The sequence below is a fragment of the Pelodiscus sinensis genome, chromosome 12, assembly GCF_052426305.1.
Source record: "Pelodiscus sinensis isolate ZL-2025 chromosome 12, ASM5242630v1, whole genome shotgun sequence".
NCBI lineage: Eukaryota > Metazoa > Chordata > Testudines > Trionychidae > Pelodiscus > Pelodiscus sinensis.
This window is the reverse complement of record NC_143063.1, coordinates 47777051-47801005: the sequence shown is the minus strand read 5'-3', so window position 1 is coordinate 47801005 and position 23955 is coordinate 47777051. Positions and strand designations below refer to the sequence as shown.

Sequence of the window (23955 nt, the reverse complement as noted above, 5' to 3'; positions counted from 1 at the left end):
CTCACAACCCGCCTTGTTTTCCCCGAACAAAGAGGTCAGTGTCTCGCCGCCGATAACCATCAGAAACCCTATCTGCGCCGCATCCGCCGGCAGAGCTTTATCTGGGGTAGGGCCGACCCCTCGCTCCACCCCCTCAGCAGGCCGGGGGCAGGGACCGGCCTGCCAGTTAGCCATTAACCCTGGGTCTGGGGGGAGAGGCAGCTGGGGGGCGGGGGGGATTAGGATGCAGACAAGACAGGCCCCTGCCCCCGGCGCTGGGCAGGGCAGCTCCTGTGGGCACCGATCCAGGCTGGCACTGGCAGCACTGCAGAGGCCTGGCCAGAGAATAGTCACCCCCCCAACTCCCCGGGCCCTCCCCACTTAGCACAACGACATTCTCAGGGGTCTCTTGGAGCCCCGTGGCCTGGTGGGGCAGAGCCCAGGGGTCCAGGACACAGGCGGCTGGCTGGCACAGGATGGAGACACGCGGCCTGAACGGCAGCGGCTCCCTGGTTCGCGGCCCAGGGCACAGCTGGCCTCCCCGTGTCTCCCTGCAGAGGAGTCACTCCAGCAGCGGAGACAGCCAGGGCTTTCCTCTCTGGGGATAGCACGCCCGCCTTCCCCAGCTGGGTTCCTGTCCAGGGCGTGCGGGTCAGGCCGGTTGCTTGGCAGTGACGGTGCATGACCGCGGACGCGCGCGCTGCATGACACAACCACTAGGGGGCACCAAATGCAATGAAGAGGGAGCAGGGTTAAAACAAACCAAAGGACGTTTTTCTTCACACAGCGCACTGTCAACCTGTGGAACTCCTTGCCAGAGGATGTTGTGAAGACCAAGACTTTACCAGGGTTCAAAAAGAACTAGAGAGATTCATGGAGGATGGGTCCATCAATGCTTATTAGCCAGAATTGGCAGGGATGGTGTCCCTCATTTCTTTTTGTTAGAAGCTGGGAATGGATGACAGGAGGGGATCACGAGATGGTTCCCTGTTCAGTTCACTCCCTCGGGAGCATCTGGCATGGGCCACTGCCAGCAGACAGGGCACTGGCCTAGATGGATCTTTGGTTGGACCCAGTATGGCCGTTCTTATGCAGGGCGCATGGCTTCACTTTGCCCTGCTGAGACCTCTCCCTGCTCTTTGCTGAGACTCACTTCTGCCAATTACAGCCTCCCGCGCTCTCTGCACGAGGCCGGCCCGCACTGCCTCACGGGGAGGAGGCAGTAACCCCGCACAGAACCCTCCCACCAGAAACACGCCGCCAAGCCCCCCTTGAAGCTGCTCAGAGAGGCAGGGAAGTGTTCACACAGAGCAGGGACAGGCCTCGCCCAAGGCCACAGAGTGAAGCAGTGGCAGAGAGCGGATTCAGACTCAAGACTTCCGGGCACCCAGCCCTGTGCTCGGTCTGTTGCCCCTTGCTGCATCTTTACCTGGCCCTGGCTTGCCCCTTTTTGGCTTGCACAATGGGGCACAGAGTGGCTACAATGAGCGCCCTAAAGAACAGGGAGGCATCGGAGAAAGTCCAGTGAAGGGTAATGAAAATGATGCAACACGTGGCCTATGAGGAGAGGCTGAGGGATTTGGGCTGGTTTAGTCTGCAGGAGAGAAGAGTGAGGGGGGATTTGAGAGCAGCCTGCAACGCCCGGAAGGGGGTTCCAAAGAGGCTGGAGAGAGGCTGTTCTCAGTGGGGGTAGGGGGCAGAACGAGGAGCAAAGGGCTCAAGTTGCAGCGGGGGAGGTCTAGGTGGGATATTAGGATAAACGATTTCTCGAGGAGGGTGGGGAAGCGCTGGGCTGGGTTCCCTAGGGAGAGGGTGGAATCTCCATCCCGAGAGGTTTTTAAGTCCCGGCTGGACACAGTCCTGGCTGGACTGCTTGAGCTGGGTTGGTCCTGCTTTGGGTAGAGGGGGGACGCCATGACTCCTGAGGACTCTGCCAGCCCTGCGATTCTATGAGCCCCTTGACTACCAACAACAAACGGAGAGCCCCCTCCCACGAACGGGGGAAGAGAGTCCCGGCCGGGGTGGAGCCTGGGGGGAGACAGTGTGATGTAGTGGTTAGAGTGCTAGCTTGGGACTCTGAGTTCTAATTCCCAGCACGACCTCAGACAGACTCTGGACAAGTCACTGCCCGGCTCCGTGCCTCAGTTTCCCCCATTTTACAGCCGACGCTGACCTCCTCCGCACGGCGCCTGGAGATGGACCGACAAAAAGTGCTGCGTGTCACGTACAGCTCGGGGCAAGTATTACTGGGTGGAGGGTTGTGCTGGCCCAAACTGTCCTTTGCATGGCCTGAGTGCCTGGCCACGGCCAGCAATGGGCATGGTAGAGACGGTCCGTGGTGCATCTACCACGGGAGCAGGGAGCCCCTCTGGGAAAGGTTTGCTTGGCCTGATGCAGAAGCCAGGCCCGGAGCATGTGGCTGGCGGCTTATCCCTGGCAGGATGGCAGCCTGGAACTAGCCGCTCCGGGGATGGGGGGGAGGGGGGAGAGGGCATGCCTCCTTCTTCCTCCCCCCGCCTCAAAACCAACAAAGGAAAATCGACTGAGGGCCGATAGTGGCTATCAGGGATGCAACGGCGATTCCTTCCTCGGCTCTCTGGGCAGAGATAGGAAGGGAGGCGAGCGGCAGAGAACAGCAGGGCTGGAAATCATCAACGCGGCTCGATAAGGGAGCTGCTGAAATGGGAGCAAAAATATTTAGACAATAAATGAAGTATCCGAAAAGCCGCGCGTATCTTTAGGGAATCAATCATCCTGTACCGGGTGTCTGGACACACGGCGCCAACGGAGAGATAGCCGCCGAAATGGGGAGATAAGGGTTAATCAAGGATTTAATTCGGCAAAGATAAACAGGGCCTGAGTGAAAAAAGAGAGAGACAGACAGACGGACAGACACGGGCGAGACTTTTTGTCCCCGTAGTTCTTGCAAGAACCGTAAAGCTGGGGAAGATCTCACCGCCACCCCCGGCTTCTGAGGCTCAGGGGAGGCTACGAGTTCAGCTGGGGCCTGGCCAAGCCCCCGCGTCGGGCGGGAAATCCACAGCCGTCAGCTCAGCTGGGGATGGAGCTGTCCCCGTGAGCGGCTTGCAGAGCCCCTGGGAATTGGGCGCAGTGGGGGGGGGGGGTGAGGGAGGGAGGCGCCTCCCCTTGGGGGAGTCGCTGAGCTTCTGATGCGTGAGGCTGAGTCGAGGGCCCAGACAGCTTCAGGGTTTCACTGGGGCTCGCGATCTGGTCCCCAGTCCCGGAGCTGAGGTGTCTCCTCGCAGCAGCTTGTCCGGGTCAGAGGAGCCCGGGGGAAAGGAGGGAAAGGGGTGGGGGAGAGAGGGGAGAAGCCAAGGGCTTTGAGCCTCTCTCTCCCCACTAGCTTACCCACCCCTGTGCTCCCCATTTCCAGCTGGCTTTTCCTTCCAGCCATGGGGGAAAGGCAGGTACTTCGTAGGAGAGCAGCCAGCAGAGCCGGGAGCTCCTGGCAAAGAGCGGACAGCAGGCAGGGAAAATAGAGCGGGCGGGATGAAGCAAACTCAGCCGGGCCTGCCAGTCTGTGCCCACCCGGTTCTCCCCACCCACCCTTCCCAGCCTACGGCCTAGGCGGCAGATGCACCCCCCAGAGAAGCGAGGGGAACAGGTCTCCCTGGGAGCACCAGGCCTGCCCCTGGCAGGTTGAAGCAGAGGTGGGTGACTCACTGGGATGTTCCTGCCCCTGCCCTGCGTCCCCACCTCGTGCCCAGTGCAGTATCGCCCCTCCCCCCCGAAAAGCATCTCTGGCACCGAGCCAGCTGGCTCTGTTCACGCACGAGAGTGGGCAAAGCCTGGCCAGATGCCTGGATTCCACTGGGACCGCAACACCACTAAGCCAGGCACAGCCGCGAGACCCCACAGCCCCCCCCACTCGGCCCCACCTCAGCCTCTTAAGCTGGCTCGTTTCATTCAGGCAGGTAGCTGCGTCTCATACACCAGGTGTGTTTATATTCTCTGCACCGTCCGGCCAAGGAGCTCCGTGAGTTACCAGTGCCGTGAACAGTCTCAGCCACTGCACTCTGGTGGGGGCAGGTCCAGGTCGCCATCGCAATATTAGTTCTGGGGAAACTGAGGCAGGCAAATGCCCTAACCTGAGTCAGTGGCAGGGTCAGGATTAGAATTTGCCACTCAACACCCCCCCAGGCAGGGAGCAGGTGAAGTTGCTCTCCAGTCCTACACCCTCTCCAGTAGGACACCGAGCCAGAGCCGAAAGTTCGGCCCCATCCGCGCCTTGGGAATGGCAGGCACCATGGCGGCCCTCCCGAAAGCATCTCCATTAACCCTCCCGGGGCAGAACGGGGCAAGCGATCGGCAGCGAACAATCTCTGTGTCGACTTTGGCCCCTGACTCTTGGTGTGACTTGCCTGGCTCAGCTCCCAGGAGTGTGGGGTCACTGCCAGCTGCTGCACACACAGCCAGTGGAAAAACCACCTCGCCCACCAGCGTCACTGGGGAATCCAGCCACTGCTGGAAACGGGAACAGCCCTGATTGGTTGCAGGTCACATGACACTATTTCAGTTCCCTGACTAGATGAGTGGAAAATTCCGTGTCAGGGCTTCCCGCGGGTACCCTGGCGTCGGTGTGTTCGCAGGGTGAGTGTGTGGCCGATGCTCCCACGTGGGCAGAGGCCTGACACGGTGAGTGTGACGTGGGCCACTGATAGTCCTATTGGGGCCTTGGGGAATTCAGGGCGGCTTGCCCCAGAGTGCAGCTCTGCCCGGATCAAAACCAGCAGAGGACGCTTCCATCCGTGGTCCTGAGCCCCCTCTGTGTACACACAAATGCCAGAGACGTTTGGGGGCATCCCTCCGGCTGCTATCCCTCTCCTGCAGACATAAGCATCTGTAGAAGTCACCTGTGGGGACTCAGCGCATGCTCCCGCAAGCAGGTTTCAATAGGTGGTAGGTTTAAAACAAACAATCTGAAGTTTTTCTTCATGCAACCTGTGGAACTCCTTGCCAGAGGATGCTGTGAACACCAGGACTTTAACAGGGATCAAGAAAGAGCTAGATAAATTCATGGAGGTTCGGTCCATCAGTGGCTTTTAGCCAGGATGGGCAGGGATGGTGTCGCCAGCCTCTGTTTGTCAGAGGCTGGAAATGGATGACGGGGGAAGGGATCACTTGATTCCTTGTTGTGGTCCCTCCCTCTGGGGCACCTGGCATTGGCCACTGTGGGCAGATAAGACGTTGGGCTGGATGGACCTTTGGCCCAACCCCGTATGGCTGTTCTGATGTTCTTATGTTCTGATGTTCTTGGACAGAGAGCACACAAGAGGACAACAGCGCCTCGAGGCAGAGGCTGGCAAACAGACAGATCCCTGCCCCCGGCCCAGACAGCGGTAGGTAGGTTCCTGGCCATGGGATGAGTCTGCCTGCCAGCCTACGAAGCGTCCAGGGCACCCGTAGAAACACACGCACAACCTGCATCCATGCCAAGATCGGGAGGTCAGAACAGATCGGGCCAGAGCCAGCCAGTCCGGGCACGCTGCTCTGCCCAGAAGGATGCTGGGGCCAGTCCTTTCCAGATGTTCTCCAGACCCTACAGGTTCGTCCGGGCCAAGCAGGGCTTCCAAGCCGACGAGTCAACATCTGCACTGTGCTGGAAGGATCTACAGCCCTAGACTGGCCAGGGTGCCCACTGGAGTTCCACAGAGCCCCGGGCAGGGAGAAGTCATCTAATGCGGAGGGGGACATGCTCCCCCCAGCCTGCAGTACATCAGCCATGGGGGCTAGAGAAAGGAGGGGGCATAGCAACAGCCAAGAGGGTGGAGCAAGCTCGGCGTAGGTCTCTGAATCCACAGCTGTCACTTGCACAGACACTAAGCCCAGCAGGGAGGATGCGCCAGCTGGGGTGTCAACAGACCTCCCCGGTCTGCTCATCGGCGCGTTTCCGAAACTGGGGGCTGCCGGGAAAGGGCCCTGCCAGGACATGCATGCGTGTGATGAAGGGAGCCGGGGAGATGGCAGCTCGTGTCCCGAGCCTGGACACGCCGGCCGCCACGTCCCAGCACCGGGGGCCTCGGTTCTGGGTTGTAACGACACCGCAGTGTTTGGAAAGGGGGGAGAGGGCTACAGCCAGGACGTGGACACATTGGAGAGGGTCCAGCGGAGGGCGACCAAAATGATGAGGGGGCTGGAGCACATGACCTGTGAGGAGAGGCTGCAGGATTTGGGTTTGTTTAGTCTGCAGGAGAGAAGAGCGAGGGGGGATTTGAGAGCAGCCTTCAACTCCCTGAAGGGGGTTCCAAAGAGGATGGAGAGAGGCTGTTCTCAGTGGGGCAGATGACAGAACGAGGAGCAATGGCCTCAAGTTGCAGTGGGGGAGGTCTAGGTTGGAGATTAGGAAAAACTCTTTCCCTAGGCGGGTGGGGAAGCGCTGGGCTGGGTTCCCTAGGGAGAGGGTGGAATCTCCATCCCTAGAGGTTTTTAAGTCCCGGCTTGGCAAAGCCCTGGCTGGGCTGATTGAGTTGGGTTGGTCCTGCTTTGGGCAGGGGACTGGGCTCAGTGACTCCTGAGGTCTCTTCCAACCCTAAGAGTCTATGAATCTATGAAAAGGGATTTAGGCGCATTCTTGGCAGATGGCCAACGTGGGGGAAAAGCGAACCCCAAACCGCGACTTGGGGACGGCACAAGGACTCTGTGGTAATGGTTTGCCAGCAAGAAGCGTGTCCCATGGAGCATCCTGAGCAGAGCCGTGCTCTGTGCCTCACTTTCCCCAGGGAGGCATGTGCATTAGAGACGTTAACCCCTTCGGCCACTCCCAGAAGGAGTGAGCCAGTCTCAAGAGCCCGATTCGTGAGTCATCTCATCACCGAGGCCGGCTCAACGGCCAGCCGCCGCCAGGACCAAACTGTGCCAGAAAGGCGGCCAACCCGGTGCCCGATGCCCCCCAGAAGAGCAGCATCCAGGCCCCGTCCGTCACGACAGAAGACGAGAGCTGCAGATCAGCCACAGGGCTTCTCCAGGGCATGTGCGCGGAAGGAGACACCAATGGTGTCAGTCACGGAGGAACAGCCGCGATGCAGGACAGGTGCCCAGGCGGGAAATTCCTGCCGGAGTCTGTATCTGGAGCCAGCTAACTCCTCCTGCCTACAAGTAACTCTGGTCCCTTCCAACACCCCGTCTTTACAGCCCATCTCCACCCCCACTTGGAATAAGCAAAGGGGGAGAGTTCACTGGCACCCACGTGCTGGCCTAGCACAGCAGTGGGGAACCTAAGGTCCGGGGGCTGGATGTGTTCCCCCGCTTGCCTGGATCCGGCCCCTGAGGCTCAGGGCTCCCCCTCCAGCATTGGGGAGCTCGTATTGGTGCTCCAGCCCCTTCGCCACCCCCCACAGGGCTGGAGCACCCAACATCTACTAGCCTGGCCCCCCCCCCGGCTCTGGTGTGCGACGGGAATGTGGGGGTGCCTTTCCCCCTTTCTGCTTCACAGCCGGGGGCCACGTCAGTGAGCAGGGCTGCCAGGTGTCCGGTTTTCACCCCGATAATTCAGGTCCCTGCGTTTCGTGACAGGACAAAAATAAAACACGCACACTCACGGCGCCGGGCACACCATCAGGCCCGGCGGGGAAGCCCGGGCGCGTGTCTGCAGCCACGAGGGGGGTTCTGGCGAGGGGGCTGAGCTAGTCCTGCCGGGGGGGGGGGGGGGGGCGCAGAGACCCGGGCAGGCCTCGCCTAGACTAGCCGCGTGGAGCTCAGACGAGGGGCGCACCGGGTTCTTACCGTCTCGCTCTGCCCCGGGGAGGCCGGCTCGCTGAGGATATTCCCGGGGTACGGCCCCCAGCACAATCCCTCCGTCAGGCTCCGCCTAGCTCGCACGCGGCTCTCCCCCTCCAGCGCGACCAGCTCCAGCTCATCTGGGGAGAGAGAGGACAGGGGGAGGGTGAGAACGGGGCCTCGCGGAGCCGACGCCGCTCGGGCAGGTGTTCCCACGACAACCCCTCAGGACGCCACCCCGCGGCCAGACTTACAGGCCTCCCCCGCGGCCCTAATTCTGCGTCCCCCTGCCCCCGGCAGCATTCAAAGGGCCCGGCAAGGAGCCGTCAGAGCCAAGCGCCCCACGCGGCTTCCCGACAACCAACGGCTCCGGCTAGGCCGGACCCAAGGCAGGCCGCCGGGAGGCACCGCCTGCGGGTGGGGTCTGCAGCCTCGCGGGAAGCCGGGGAGCGTCCCAGCCTGCCTGCTGGAGATTTCCCGGCCAGTTTGCTGGCGTCCAGAAGCTCTCAGCTGGCTCAGGGAAGGGTCAATGTCTGGGGGCTTTGCTGTGTGGAACCAGCCGCCCTTCCCTTCCCGCTCGCCAGCCCCGAGGAGCGACCTTTCAGCTCCCTCTGCAAATGCCAGGGGCTAACAAGCTGCGGCCGAGGAGGGAGCGAGGAACAGGGCCGAGGCAGCTGCCTCAAAGAGAAACGTACCAGCCCCATCCGTGCTCGTGTTCCATAGGGCCGGGGGCAGAAATGTCTGCGGGGTCCAAGGCAAACGGCCCCACGGAGGGACTGGGCTGGCCGCAGGGGGGCTTTGGAAGTGGGAGAGATTGCGCACGCATGGGGGGGGAACCCAGGGATTCCAGTGTGGGCTGAAACAAGGAGCCCCGTGGCACCTTAAAGCCTCGCAGCATCAGATGGAAGGGCACACGTGGAGGGCGTGGGGCAGACACACATGGAAGGGCACACGTGGAGGGCGTGGGGCAGACACACATGGAAGGGCACACGTGGAGGGCGTGGGGCAGACACCGATTAGCAGCAGCTCTGCCAGCTCGGAGGTAGGCGTGCAGGGGTGGGCAGCAGCAGGAGGGGAATCCGTCACGCAGAGACTAAGACTCTGTAGGAGGCAATTTCGTGTTCTCCTCCTTAGCAGCCTCAGACCAGGTCACGTCCGAAGGGTCATGCCCCCCACAGGACTTTGGAGCAAACTGGCTCTGGCCAGGGTGGAGAGCCAGTGCCGGCGGGCTACGGGCGTTTCTAGCCACCGTGGGGTACAGCCTGGAGCAGAACAACCTCACACAGCGGTAAGGACACCTGGTCCCCAGTAGAGCCCCCGACCTCGCTAGCACAACGGGAACATAAGCACGGCCGTACTGGGTCAGACCAAAGGTCCATCTAGCCCAGTATCCTGTCTGCCGACAGTGGCCAGCACCAGGTACCCTAGAGAGGGTGGACCGAAGACAATGATCAAGCGATTTGTCTCCTGCCATCCCTCTCCAGCCTCTGACAAACACAAGCCAAGGACACCATTTTATCCCCTGGCTAATAGCCTTTTATGGACCTAACCTCCATGAAATTATCCAGCTTCTCTTTAAACTCTATTATAGTCCTAGCCTTCACAGCCTCCTCTGGCAAGGAGTTCCACAGGGAGCATCACAGTGATTCTCAGTCTAACCCAGGAATCCCAGGGTGGGAAGAGACCTCAGGAGCCTGGATTTGGAGTCCAACCCCGATCCCAACCAAATCACCCCAACCCAACTCAATCAGCCCAGCCAGGGCTCCGTCAAGCCGGGACTTCAAAACCTCTAGGGATGGAGATTCCACCCCCTCCCTAGGGAACCCAGCCCAGGGCTTCCCCCTGCCCGAGGGAAATCGTTTATCCTGATCTCCGACCTAGACCTCCCCCACTGCAACTTGAGCCCATTGCTCCTTGTTCTGCCACCTGCCCCCACTGAGAACAGCCTCTCTCCAGCCTCTGTGGAACCCCCCTTCAGGGAGTTGAAGGCTGCTCTCAAATCCCCCCTCACTCTTTTCTTCTGCAGACTAAACAACCCCAAATCCCTCAGTCTCTCCTCTTAGGTCATGTGCTCCAGCCCCCTCAACATTTTGGTTGTCGTCCACTGGGCCCTCTCCATTGCGTCCACATCCTTTCTGTAGTGACCCAGAACTGGACACAATACTCCAGATGTGGCCTCACCAAAGCCGAATAAAGGGGAATAATCACTTCTCTGGATCTGCTGGCAATGCTCCTCCTAATGCAACCTAATATGCCATTGGCCTTCGTGGCTACAAATCCAGCTTCTCATCCACTGGAATCCCCAGATCCTTTTCCGCAGAAATTGCCAGGTCAGCCCAAGGCAAGGCAAACACCCTCTTCCTGTGTGAGTCTGTGCCTAGACTACCCCTCTCTGTCGACACAGAGATGCAGATTAGGCACCTCGAAAGTGCAAATGAAGCCAGGATTTAAATATCCCGCGCTTCATTTGCATAAACATGGCTGCCGCTTTTTTCCAAAATGGAGCTTTTTCGAAAAAAAACCCAGCAGTCTCAACGCAGATCTGTCGAAAAATAAACCCCTTTTCGAAAGATCCCTTATCCCTGATAAAATGAGGTTTACAGGCTCTTTCGAAAAGGGTTTATTTTTCGACAGATCTGTGTCTAGACTGCTGGGTTTTTTTTCGAAAAAGCTCCATTTTGGAAGAAAGCGGCAGCCATGTTTATGCAAATGAAGCATGGGATATTTAAATCCCGGCTTCATTTGCCCTTTCGATGTGCCTAATCTACATCTCTGTGTCGACAGAGAGGGGTAGTCTAGGCGTACCCTGAGAGCTGGAGCAGGGACAGGCCCGCCACTGTCAACCCAAACATCCCAAACAAACATCCCAAAACACACAAAGCGCAACCCACTGCGGCTCCAGCCCATGAGCGACAGGAGCAAGAGAACCAAGAACCATCTTGGGTATTGGTTCAAACGTGGGTGGTGGTGCAGGCTGTAGGGAGGGATTATATGGGCAAATGCAGGGGCTCATGCTTGCAGCCGGGGGGTTAGACACATCACCATCTATTTGGGGTTGGGGTCCTGCGGGGGCAGGCCTGGTCCATCCTGCCATTTATGACTGAGCAGGTTTATCGCATCTGCAGCTGACACCACGCTGGGAGCGGCTGCAAGCGCTTTGGAGGAGAGGATTCGAATTCCAAACCACCTGGACCAGTAAGAGAATTGGCCTGAAATCAACTAGATGCAATACAATAAAGGAAAATGCAAAGTACTTTGTGTAGGAAGGAAGCATCAGATGCACAGCTCCAAAACGGAGGCAAGCAGGCCAGGCTGAAAAGGATCCAGCAGAACTAGAGAAGTGCTTATTCCCCTTTCTTCGGCACTGGGGAGGCCACAGCTGGGGTGTTGCGTCCCATTCCAGGCCCCCCACTACAGAAAGGATGTGGGTGCAATGGAGAGGGTCCAGTGGAGGGCAACCAAAATGAGGAGGGGGCTGGAGCACATGACCTATGAGGAGCGGCTGAGGGATTTGGCCTTATTTAGTCTCCAGGAGAGAAGAGTGAGGGGGGATTTGAGAGCAGCCTGCAACTCCCTGAAGGGGGGTTCCAAAGAAGATGGAAAGAGGCTGTTCTCAGTGGTGGCAGGTGGCAGAACGAGGAGCAATGGCCTCACGTTACAATGGGAGAGATCTAGGGTGGATATTAGGAGAAACTATTTCCCTCGGGCAGTGGGGAAGCGCTGGGCTGGGTTCCCTAGGGCGGGGGTGGAATCTCCATCCCTAGAGGTTTTGAACTCCCAGCTTGACAAAGCCCTGGCTGGGTTGATTGAGTCGGGGTTGGTCTTGCTTTGGGCAGGGGGCTGGACTCAGTGACTCCTGACGTCTCTGCCCGTCCAATGCGTCTCTGGTTCTCTGATCTGGGGGTTACAGTGAATCACAGTTGAATACCAGCTGGCAAGGAGATGCTGTTGCATCCTGGCAGGTATTAACAGGCGCAATGCATGCAGCACACAGGAGGCGATCGCCCTGCTCTGTTTGGCATTGGCAAGGTCTCCACTGGAGCTCTGTCACACCGGAGCCAAGATCTGGACAAACCAGAGACGGTCCAGAGGACAGCAACAAAAATAATAAGAAAAGGTTTAGAAACCCTGCCCTAGGAGAGAGGTTCCCAAGATTGGGCCTGTTTAGTCTTGGGGAAAGACGACCGGGGGGGGATTTGCTAACAGTCTCCAATTCCATTAAGGGCTGTTTGAAAGAGGCCAGGGATCAATTGCTCTGTGCCCACTGGAGGCAGAAGGAGGAATGGGTTTCACCTGCAGCAAGGGAGATGAGGGTTAGATACCGGGAACACTTTTCTAACTCTACGGGGAGCAAAGTGCTGGAATAGGCATCCAAGGGAGGTGGTAGAATCCCCAGGGTTGGAGGTTTTTGGTTGGACAAACACCTGTCAGGAAGGGTGTGGATTGACTTGGACCTGATGGCTCCTCTAGGCCCCTTCCAGCCTGACAATTCTCGGATTCTATGAAATCGTTTTCACTTGGGGCCCATTTTCCAAAGGGTGTGGACTTGCCTTACCCCTTCCTCAGTCGGGATCCCCTAGTGTGTCCTACGTGGTCCTGGTGGGCCTCAGACTTTTCTCCCCCAGCATCTCTCAGATCCAGCACCATGTAACACATTGGTTTGCACAAAGTCGATGCCTCTCCCCACGCATCCGCGGTGGGGCCTGGAGGGGCACCCCTATTCCCCCCGCACCCCGCCGTTCCCTTCCGAGGGAGGTCGCAGGAGCCGCTTCCGTCCCTGGAACCCTAAGTTGAGGCAGCGTCAGGCCTTAATGGCCTTGCTGATCTGATAAGCCTCTCCGTTTAATGGGTTCGATAACATGGAAATACACTATGAAGACGGCTCTAAAATGTGTTAACTGCCCTTTTGTCTTGTGGCGCGCAGATAAGATGGCAGCTAACCAATACTCAGATGTGCGCTAAACGGAGGCTCCGTCGAAGGGACCTCCCCATTGTGAACATCTCATCTCACCTCCAGGAGAGCACAGGCCTTCCTGCAAATAATTCCTGGAGCAAAGCTGCTAAAAAACCAGCCCGTCTTGTTTTAAAAATGGCCTGCAATGGAGACTCCACCGTGACCCTTAGTAAGTTGTTCCAATGACTAGTTACGTTCACTGTTAAAAATGTGCTCATTTCCAGTCCGAATGTGTCTAGCTTCAGCTTCCAACAGGGGGATCCAGTTAGATCTCTCTGCTAGAGCCCGTTATTAAATATTTCTTCCCTTCATAGGTACGTACAGACGGTCATCAAATCACCCCTTCACTTTCTCCTTGTTCAGCTCACTCCTGTAATCATCCTCGGGGCTCTTCACTGAGGGCGCGTCTACACAGCAGGGCTCAACTTGAAATAAGCCACGCAAATCGAGCTACGTCAATTGCGTAGCTTATTTTGAAATAGCTGATTTCAAAATTGGGGGTGTCTGCACAGCACTTATTTCAAAATAGAGCATGCTTCCTCCGACTTCCCTTACTCCTTGTACAATGAGGGTCACAGGAGTCGGAATAAGAAGTCCTCCAGCTTGACAGTATTTCAACATTATTTCAAAATAACTGCCGGCTGCGTAGACGCGGACTAAGTTATTTCGAAATAATGTTGTTGTGTAGACGTACCCTGTGTCCTCTATAATGTCCTTCTTGAATTTTGGACACCAGAACTGGACACAGTTTTCTAGTAGTGGCCTCACCTGTGCCAGCTACAGAGATAAAATAACCTGTCTATGTCTAGTCAAGATTCGCCTATTTATACATCTAAGAATCACATTAGCTCTTCCGGGCACAGCGTCACATGTTCAGCTGATGATTCACTATGAGCTTACTCCACTTACCCCGAGATCGAGGCTGCTGAGATCGGTTTTCCAGGGCTCGATTTAGTGGGTCTAGTAAGGACATGCTAAATGGACTGCTGATAGCGCACCTGTCAACACTGGTATTCTACTAGCTGGTGAGGAGTAAGGGAAATTGATTCTCCTGTCGAACTCCTGCTACGGGGATGCCGTGGAAATCTGACCCTAAGGTATGTCCATTTCAGCTACGCTATTCTTGTAGCTGGAGTTGCATATTTTAGGTCAACTTTTCCCCTAGTACAGACTTGACCTAAGAATTCCAACTCTTTTTGAGGGCCACTGTTTCCCTGGACAGGGTCCACCACCTGTAAGCATGGCCTATATCCTTTGTTCTTAGACATATAGGCTACGTCTAGATTGCATCCCTTTTTCGGAAAAGGGATGCAAATTAGAAGTATCGCAATTGCTAATGAAGCGGGGATTTAAATCTCCCCCGCTTCATTTGCATAACAATGGCTGCCGCTTTTTTTCGGCTCGGAGCTTTGCCGGAAAAAAGTGCCAGTCTAGACTCGGATCTTTCGGAAAATAAAGCCTTTTCCGAAAGATCCCTTATCCCTCTTAAAATAAATTTAAATCCCCGCTTCATTAGCAATTGCGATACGTCTAATTTGCATCCCTTTTCCGAAAAAGGGATGCAGTCTAGACGTTGCCATACATTGACATTTAGATGTATTAAAATGCCTATTGTGAGCCTGAGCCCAGCTTGGCAAGTGATCCCAATCGCTTTTTATAGCACCCTGTTCCCTTCGTTTTTTTACCACTCTCATTTTTGCATCCTCTACCAACTTCAGTAGTGACAATTTCATCTTTGCTTCCAGGTCATTGATAAAAATGTTAAAACAGCCAAGCGCCGATCCCTGCAAGACTCTGCTAGAAACACTCCCATTCAAGACATTGCCTTGATTACCTAGTACATCTCGAGACCTATCACTTAGCCAGCTTTTACGCCATTGAAATGCCCTGTTCATTTCAGATCTTTCCAGTTTTTTAATCAAAATGTCGTGCCCTCAATCGCCTTCCAGAACGCTAACAGTATTGCACTACCACCATTATCCCTTCTCCTAGGTACTGTTGGTCCACGGTGTCTTATTCCGTATTATTCAGCACAACCCCTCGGGATCACTCCACCAAGGGCTTCCTCAATCTACTACCCTGAGGATGCGCCTCATCGCTGTAATACCCCAGCGTGAGGTATTGCCCACGTGAATCGGTGGGACAAAATTCCTAACACGGAGGTTCTTAAGCTGTGTGATGTCATGGGCATGGAAGCAATGCTTATGAACAAACAGTTTCACTGGATTTATCATGTTATGAGGATGGATGATACACGGATACCAAAGATGGTCTTCTATGGCCAGCTTGCTCATGGAAAACGCTCTATCGATGGTCAGAAGAAGCGCTATAAAGACATCTTAAAGGCCAATAGGAAGTCATGCGGCATATCTCCCAATGACCTGGAAACTCTAGATCAAGACAGATTGTTCTGGTGACAAACCATTGTACAGGCTCTTAATTGCTTTGAGAGTCAGCGTATCCAGGCATTGCAGGAAAAGAGGAGGATCTGAAAAGAACATATAGCGCCTGCAATTGGCGGCTTTTTATGTGACATCTGCAATTGGCTCTGCCGATCAAGGATTGGTTTAGTTGCTCACCAATGGCATCATAGAAGATGAGCTCCATCGATCGACAGCTCAGTCCAAGAAGACCACCATTATACTGATCAATCAGACTTGTCGTCTTGTCAAAAAAAAGATTTCCAGTCCGTTTGACGGGATCTGTTTTTCCAAAATCCCACGCTGATTGGCATTCATGCCTTTAATTCTTTATGAACAGAGTCCATCTCAGCGGCTCCATTATCTTGCCCAAATCTATGTCCTGCTGACAGGCCTATAATTACCCTGTTTGCCCTTTTTAAATATTGGCGCAGCATTGGCTTGGGATAGTCTAGACGTACTGGGTCTTGCCGTGAGGGCAGGGGACTGGACTCGATGACCTCTCGAGGTCCCTGCCAGTTCTAGGGTTCTAGGATTGGCTTTCTTCGGAAACGTCCCTGGTGCTCCAACGTTGATTGAAACGAGCTCTGTGTGCGTGCTACTCTCTTGCGAAGCTGGCCAGTGTGAGGCCCAACCTCGCCTGTCCGTGACACAGGACAGGTGGTTCGTGAACTCAAATCGCTCATTTCACGCTAGAACTGGAGCAGCCATGGCGAAAACATAGCAGGAGCTCAGCACCCCTCTGCCTCGGCTATTGGGCAACTGGGAAGGGGCTGGGAGCGGACGGAGAGCAACGAGCAGCAGGGGGCGGGGACATCGGGAAAGGAGGCGGGAAGAGGCAGACCAAGGACAGGGCTTTGGGGGAGGGGCAGAATGGGGGTGGAGCACCCCCAGGGGAAAATAAAAGTCAATGCCTATGCTGCCCTCTCATCATGGCCGAGTCGTGGCTGGATTGGAACCCAGGACCGTCCGAGATTCAAATCAAAGCCTGGACTGTTTAAGATAAAAGAGCAGCGCCATAGTCTAGTACGATTCCTGCCCTCTTAAAACGAGCCAGCCCTAGTGGCAGGCAGAGCCCCAGACTTTTGACACTCAATAAAGAGAAACTTTCCAAGTGGAATAACCCCAAAGGGGGGAAATTCACAGACCACGGTGGCCAGAGTTTCAGTATTGGGGGTGCGCATTTATACAGGCATGTATGCCTACCTAATTTGCATATGTAAATACAGCCCTAACACACACACATACAGAGCCGCTTATAACCCTCCCTCAGGGTTTATAAGCCCAGCGCCCACAACCTGGCCCCGAGGTTTGGTCCTGGGACAGGTCTAATGCAGCGTTTGCCTTTGACAGAGGGATGTGTCTGTGCTCCCTCTCTGCTAGCCAAGGCCCTCCGGAATGGGGAGGTCTCCGTTCCCGGCCTGCTTGGCTCTGCCACTCCAGTCTATCGCGCCTTCGGCCCCCCGGGGGACGCAGCCCAGCTATGGGGTCCGGCAGGCCAAGCAGCAAAGGGCAGGGGCTGTCTGAAGGCAAGTTGCTGGAGCCGTTAGAGGCACCGGGAGGCTAAAATAACGCCGCTGGGTAGCTGAATGCTGGCGGAGGGGGTATGACCCACCGGGCCTCTCTGCGCCCCGGGGGCTGGGGCTATTCCAGGAGAACCACGGGGCACCCCCCGCAGAGAAGGGCTGGCGAGGGGGGGTTGACTGATCTGAGCTGGTCCTTGGTCCAGCTGCCTCCTTCTAGCTCTCGCCTTGCAGAAGAGCAGAGGTGCGGTGCCAGAGGACGGCCCTGGCTCTAGGAGCCTCGTGCGGCTGGGAGGGTGGAACCACCCTCCCCGTGCGGTGGGAAGGTGGCTCAGCGCCTCCCACGAGGCAGTGCCTTTGGGATCACGCTCCTCCGCCTCCCGGGCGGCAGCACCCCCCTCTCTGCTCCAAGGCCGTGATACCTAGCCCCCCAGTGCCTTTGGGATCACGCTCCTCTGCCTCCCGGGCGGCAGCACCCCCCTCTCTGCTCCAAGGCCGTGATACCTAGCCCCCCAGTGCCTTTGGGATCACGCTCCTCCGCCTCCCGGGCGGCAGCACCCCCATCTCTGCTCCAAGGCCATGATACCTAGCCCCCCAGTGCCTTTGGGATCACGCTCCTCCGCCTCCCGGGCGGCAGCACCCCCCTCTCTGCTCCAAGGCCATGATACCTAGCCCCCCAGTGCCTTTGGGATCACGCTCCTCCGCCTCCCGGGCGGCAGCACCCCCCTCTCTGCTCCAAGGCCGTGATACCTAGCCCCCCAGTGCCTTTGGGATCACGCTCCTCCGCCTCCCGGGCGGCAGCACCCCCCTCTCTGCTCCAAGGCCGTGATACCTAGCCCCCCAGTGCCTTTGGGATCACGCTCCTCTGCCTCCCGGGCGGCAGCACCCCCCTCTCTGCTCCAAGGCCGTGATACCTAGCCCCCCAGTGCCTTTGGGATCACGCTCCTCTGCCTCCCGGGCGGCAGCACCCCCGTCTCTGCTCCAAGGCCGTGATACCTAGCCCCCCAGTGCCTTTGGGATCACGCTCCTCTGCCTCCCGGGCGGCAGCACCCCCCTCTCTGCTCCAAGGCCATGATACCTAGCCTCCCAGTGCCTTTGGGATCACGCTCCTCTGCCTCCCGGGCGGCAGCACCCCCCTCTCTGCTCCAAGGCCATGATACCTAGCCCCCCAGTGCCTTTGGGATCACGCTCCTCTGCCTCCCGGGCGGCAGCACCCCCGTCTCTGCTCCAAGGCCGTGATACCTAGCCCCCCAGTGCCTTTGGGATCACGCTCCTCTGCCTCCCGGGCGGCAGCACCCCCCTCTCTGCTCCAAGGCCATGATACCTAGCCCCCCAGTGCCTTTGGGATCACGCTCCTCTGCCTCCCGGGCAGCAGCACCCCCCTCTCTGCTCCAAGGCCATGATACCTAGCCCCCCAGTGCCTTCTGCCCAGGCTGCCCCATTGACTTGCGCTCCCCATGGATCACATCAGTCCAGTCCCTGCAGCCCGAGACCAGAAGAGCACCCCCCGTCCTATTTCACACCCCCTATCCACGGGGCTTCCCTTCCCATATCATCCCATTCCACTGCCTTCCGCCTGGTCCGGCCTGAGCTCTGGACAGGAGGGGGCAGCGGCAGAGGGAGCCCTCCCTTCAGAGGCGGGAAGCAGCTCTGCTCCAGCATGTGGTGGCCGTCTGGTTTGCTCTGCTTTTGGGGTTGGGGGGGGGGGGGTCAGAAGCCTCTTTTCTGTAGCTATCAGAGACCCTACCAGGTCTGCCCCCTCCACCTCCCTCCCAGAGGTGGCTCTGGCCCGAGGAGGCTCCCCCGCTCTCAAGTGTGACCAGGTACAAGCCGAACACCCGCAAGTTGTTGGCAGACGTGACCTTGGGAAAAGCCGGACCCCGCAGGCCCTAAGCCAGCCCGTCCCTGGTGGCCTCCATAGTTCAGGGCAGGACGGTCCAACGCTCACAGTCACCGAGCGAGGGGGGCAGGGGTCCCAGAAGTCCTGACTCGGTTCTAGGCACGACTGGCCCACGGTGCCTTGCGCTAAGCAAAAGTGTATCGGATAGTCGACTAGTCCCTCAACTAGTCTCCTCCCCTGTCGCTTTGCTACCTCTATCAGAGGCAGCAAGGGGGGGGAGCAGGAGCCAGTGTTGGGGGGAGCCGGCTTAAAGGCCGGGTCCCCCCAGCACCGTCTCCATAGGGGGCAGGGGAGTAGCGGGGACCAGGTGCGATCCGGGAATCAGCTGATATCTGGCTGCGCCCAGTCCCAGAAGCTGCACCTCTGCTTTTTAAATGTATTAAACTCTTGCCTGCTCTTAATGCATCGAAAAATCAGAAGTGCAGTGGGTGGGGGGCGGGGTAGGGGGGACCTGGCGCAAAGCAGGCATCAGGTGGCCCGACTTGGCGGCGTCTCCCCTGCTGCTCTTCAGTCTTTTAAATGTATTGAGAGCCAGCAGGCTCTTGATACATTTCAAAGGCAGAGCTGCAGCGGGGTGCTCCCGGGCCGGCTGCCCTGCTTATCGAGTAATCGACAGAAAACCCGTCGACTAGTCGATTAAATGAAATGGAACCCCCCTACGCCAGGCGTGATCCTCCGAGAAGCCACAGGGACTCGTGTGTTCAGGTTGATCCTGATTTAGGAAACTAACCCAGGGAAAGTGCTGCCATCCTGCGTCCCTCTCACTGCACCTCCTCAGGGCCCAGTCCAAACCAGCTGCGCTCTGGGCGAGAGGGCTAGGGGAGGAGGGGATGCCCTGGCCTCTCCTCTCCCCGGAGCCGCCTGGATCCCCTGGCCTCTCCTCTCCCCGGAGCTGCCTGGATCCCCCGGCCTCTCCTCTCCCCGGAGCCGTCTGGATCCCCTGGCCGCTCCTCTCCCCGGAGCCACCTGGATCCCCTGGCCTCTCCTCTCCCCGGAGCCGTCTGGATCCCCTGGCCTCTCCTCTCCCCGGAGCCGCCTGGATCCCCCGGCCTCTCCTCTCCCCGGAGCCACCTGGATCCCCCGGCCTCTCCTCTCCCCGGAGCCGCCTGGATCCCCCGGCCTCTCCTCTCCCCGGAGCCGCCTGGATCCCCCGGCCTCTCCTCTCCCCTGAGCCGTCTGGATCCCCCGGCCTCTCCTCTCCCCTGAGCCGCCTGGATCCCCTGGCCTCTCCTCTCCCCGGAGCCGCCTGGATCCCCTGGCCTCTCCTCTCCCCGGAGCCGCCTGGATCCCCTGGCCTCTCCTCTCCCCGGAGCCGTCTGGATCCCCTGGCCTCTCCTCTCCCCGGAGCCGTCTGGATCCCCTGGCCTCTCCTCTCCCCGGAGCCGCCTGGATCCCCTGGCCTCTCCTCTCCCCGGAGCCATCTGGATCCCCTGGCCTCTCCTCTCCCCGGAGCCGCCTGGATCCCCTGGCCTCTCCTCTCCCCGGAGCCGTCTGGATCCCCTGGCCTCTCCTCTCCCCGGAGCCGCCTGGATCCCCTGGCCTCTCCTCTCCCTGGAGCCGCCTGGATCCCCTGGCCTCTCCTCTCCCCGGAGCCGTCTGGATCCCCTGGCCTCTCCTCTCTCTGGGCCCAGAGCTCGGATGGATGGGATGCTTTGCCACCAGCCCTGCCAGAGAGGCGAGGCGGCAGCCACCCGCCGACTAGTCCCCAGCTCCCAGAGGAGTGCGAGGGACTTGGAGGGACGGGCAGTGCCCAGCGGAAGTGGCCTCCTTCCCCAGCGGGAATACGGAGAAATGGGAACCAAACCCAGCAGGAACAGCAAGACTCCGCCATCCCTCCCACGCAGAGACGGGCCCAGGAGACGGGACGCCGCCCCCATCCGGCCGCCCCAAATGCCGACGTGCTCCCCTCCTTGAAGAACAGACTGGGGGGGAAGGGAGAGGGGGTCCAGACACACAGCCCTGGCTCAGGCCCACGAGGGCCTAGTCCTGCAGAGCAAAATACACGGTGAAAGCGGCACCTCACCCTGCAGCCTTGATTGAGTGGGGATGAGCCGCCCCCCGCACGCTCCAGGCATGCCGGAAAGCGCCCCCCTGGCAGCAACAGCCTGAGCCCACACATGGGAGAGGCCCAGGTTCAAATCCCTGCTCTGCCTCATTCGGTGGCACCAGCAGGTCTCCTTGGTACAACGGATTCATCTGCCCGTGGGCCAGAGCGCACTGGGGTCTCTCTGCTGGGTCCTGGGCCCGAGAGACCTTCCCCGCCACAAGTCTGGTCTCAACAGATGTTTCCGGGAAAGAATTCAGTTTGGAGGCCTCAGTATTTCCTGCCCCGTGGCTGGGGCTGGGGCACATTCTTGACCAGTGTTATTAAATGCAGCCAGTACCAGGGTGGGAGACAAGCTCACGCTGAGAATGGAAAGCCAAGGGTGGCAGAGGGCGGGTGTGTGTGTGTGTGTGTGTGTAGGAAGGTGTAGGAGGGTGTGTGCGTGTGTGGAAGAAGGGGTGTATGCGTGTGAAGGAAGGTGTGTGTGAATGTGCACGCATGTGTGGAGGAAGGTGTGTGCAGGAAGGGGTGTGTGCATGTGTATGTGTGTATAGGAGGAGTAGCTGTGTGTGTGTGTGTGGAGGAGGGTATGTGTGTGTGGAGGAGGGTGTGTGTGTGCATGTGTGTGTGTAGGAGGGTGTGTGTGTGTGTGGAGGAGGGGGTGTGTGTGCATGTGTGTGTGTGGAGAGGGGTGTGTGTGTAGGAGGGTGTGTGTGTGTGTGTGTGTGTGGAAGGAGGATGTGTGTGTGTGGAGGAGGGGGTGTGGGTGCATGTGTGTGCGCGGAGAAGGGTGTGTGTGTGTGTAGGAGGGTATGTGTGGGTGTGTGTTGTGTAACCTATTGCAAGGACGATGCCTGTAGAAATGGGCAGAACTGGGCCTATTTGAGGATTACTCCTTGGCCACCTCCCCTCGGCTCTTTGGCCTGAATCGCCTCCATTAAACCCTGTGGACTCTGACTAGAAAGCAGCAGCCGAGCACGGGTCTCCCGCTAGCCTCCCTCCTCCTATTCATCCCAAGCCTTCCCTGCCCCCACCCTCCGCCCCACACACCCCTGGGGACAGGACTGGCATGTCTCAGTGGCAGGGGCACAGTCAGTGCCGGAGAAGGGGAGGGAGCCAGGCCCAGCATACCAGGACGGGCAGGCCCCCCTCAGGAAAGCCCTAGTGCGTGCCGGGGATGTGCCCGCCCTGCCCTTCGGTTGCTACCCCTGCGACGAGGCCTGCTCTACCCAGGGAACTCTTGGAGCCAGCCTCACGCCCATTGCAGCAGTGTGCAGCGTGTGAGCCACGGGACAGGAGGCCAAACTGCGGAGCCATCCCAAGAGGGCCAGGCCGTGCTGGGCTCCAGAAGGACGCACCTTGCTCTGGGAAAGGGGCCACTTCATTATTCCCTGGGCAACGGGAGCCCGGCCTAGCTCTGGAGGGGCAGAGGCCTAGTCTGGCTGGGCCAGTGTGAAGAGTGAGCTCCGCAGATCCCAGAGCAGGTGGGCCTAGGTCCCGCTAAAGCAGGCACCAACAGGGTTCCCTGGAAGCTGAGCGCTTGGGCGGCCACCCAGGAGAGATTCAAATGACGCCCTGCTGATTGGCAGACCGCCCAAAGCCGGCAGCAGGTGTTTCTACGGGTGGTGCACATCCGCACATGCCTCAGTGCACAGAACAAAATTCATTCCACACCCCAATGGTGAAATTAGAGGGAAAAAAGGGCACCACCCAAGAAGGGAGCAGGAAAGCACAGCATTGAGGGTGATGAGGAATGTACCCTGAGCCTCCCAGCGGATTTAGCTGGGCTCTTCCATTGAAGGCTGCACGAAGGGGAATCCGGCCTTTCCACCTCCATCAGCCCTTGGACTTCACTCATTTATACAGCCTCTTCCACCTGAAATGGTCCCCAGCGTACTACATAAGGCAGCCCGCCGCAATGCAGCCAGCTCTGGGGTGGGCAGCACCTGGCACTGCGGCGAATCCCGACTCGTACAGACAGGGCCGGGAGCCCATTCAGCTCTGCGATTTCCAGGTAAGGCCGTGTCCCGAAAGACAGAGCACACTGGGCCTGGAAGGGTTAATAGCTTGCTACTACAGGCTGAACCTCTCGGGTCCGGCAACAGCCGCGGTCCGGCATGATTTTAGTGAGCTGGACACCCACTTCGCATGGGTGTGGCCAAGCTTCCCGCGGTCCCATAAAGTTTGTTTCCAGCCGCCAGGCCTGGCTCTCGTGTTCAATGCTGTTATTTAGCTCAGATTTACCCCTCAATGTCTTTTAAGGGCCCAGCATTCACTGGAAGTGTGGCTCATGCTGCTAGACAATATCGACCTCCCATGGTTCGGCAAATTCTCTGGTTCGGCACCGGACAGGTCCCGAGGGCGCCGGACTAGAGAGGTTCCACCGGTACCAAACTCCAAAGCCTGGAGCTGTTAACAATCCCAGCCTGTGGAACTGCTGTGTACAGGCTCAGGCCGACCAGCGTCTCCCTTCATCACTGACGAAGGACCCCACGTCCACTTCCCCAGACAACCTCCCAGGGCCCAGCCAGAAAGCAGCTCCCCTGGTCATTAGCGCAGCCTGGGGGTTTAACCTGGGGTCTCTCTCCTAGGCTGTGCGCCTGCCCCTAGAGCGTGTCTTTGGCCTTGTGGGGGGGACCCTGCGGACGAGCGCGGGGGGACAGGGATCGGATCGTGGTTTGGGCCACGGTTTGCCGCTGGCTTGGCCCGGCAGCAAACAGGAATCCCAGCAGCGATAAGGCGGCGCTGTCTTTTTCAGGGCGCGGCGGAGGGGGGTGGGAGCTGGCTCCGGGCGCATGTTTCTCATGCGAGCGGCTTCCTCCTGTAGGAAACCCCAGGGGAAAGCGGTGACCCCCCTCGGCAGCTTGGCCAGGCCTGGGGGTTACACAGTGTTGGCAAAAGGAGCTGATTTTGTGCCCCACGCCCCCGCCCCGGCCAGCCTCCCCCCCGCCCTGTCCCCACGTCTCCGGAGCTAATCAGCTGCGTGGGGGTCAGGAGACCATGTCTCCCAGATAAGCGCGCCGGCCTGACGCTCACCATGTCAGAGCACTCCATCTTCCGTGTATCAATGCCCAGCAGAGAAAACACGCCGCTGCTGATAAAAGCCAACTGTTCCAGACACCAGGGACAAAAATAGCGCAGCCCGAGCCAGCTGGCTGAGCGCCTTCTGCCCTTGCCGGTGGCGACTGGGGTGCTGGGGGCGCGCGGAGGACCCTGCAACGCGCCTGTCGGTTAACGCCGTTAAGGGGACGGGTCGGACGCGCTGGAGGGGTGTGGAATGAGCCCAGCCGCGCGGATGTCAAAGTCAATGTTTCCTTTGAACAGGGACCGTTATCCACAACTGTCCACAGTCTGTGTGGGGCCCACGTGCCCTGCTCCCTCCCCGGACAGTCGGTCGT

The 23955-nt window shown here is 58.5% G+C and overlaps 1 protein-coding gene across 2 annotated transcripts in view; it reads right to left on the bottom strand.

The window, feature by feature from the left end:
• Positions 1-23955, bottom strand: part of ZFPM1 (zinc finger protein, FOG family member 1) — a 138208-nt gene that overhangs the window by 17554 nt on the left and 96699 nt on the right. Inside the window, exon 4 of one of the 2 annotated variants that reach the window (XM_075939904.2) lies at positions 7723-7856. The exons of the other annotated variant lie outside the window; for it this stretch is intronic. Within the exon in view, the coding sequence (XP_075796019.2) occupies positions 7723-7856 (134 nt within the window). The remainder of the gene's footprint in view (positions 1-7722; positions 7857-23955) is intronic. 2 annotated transcript variants of the gene reach the window in all.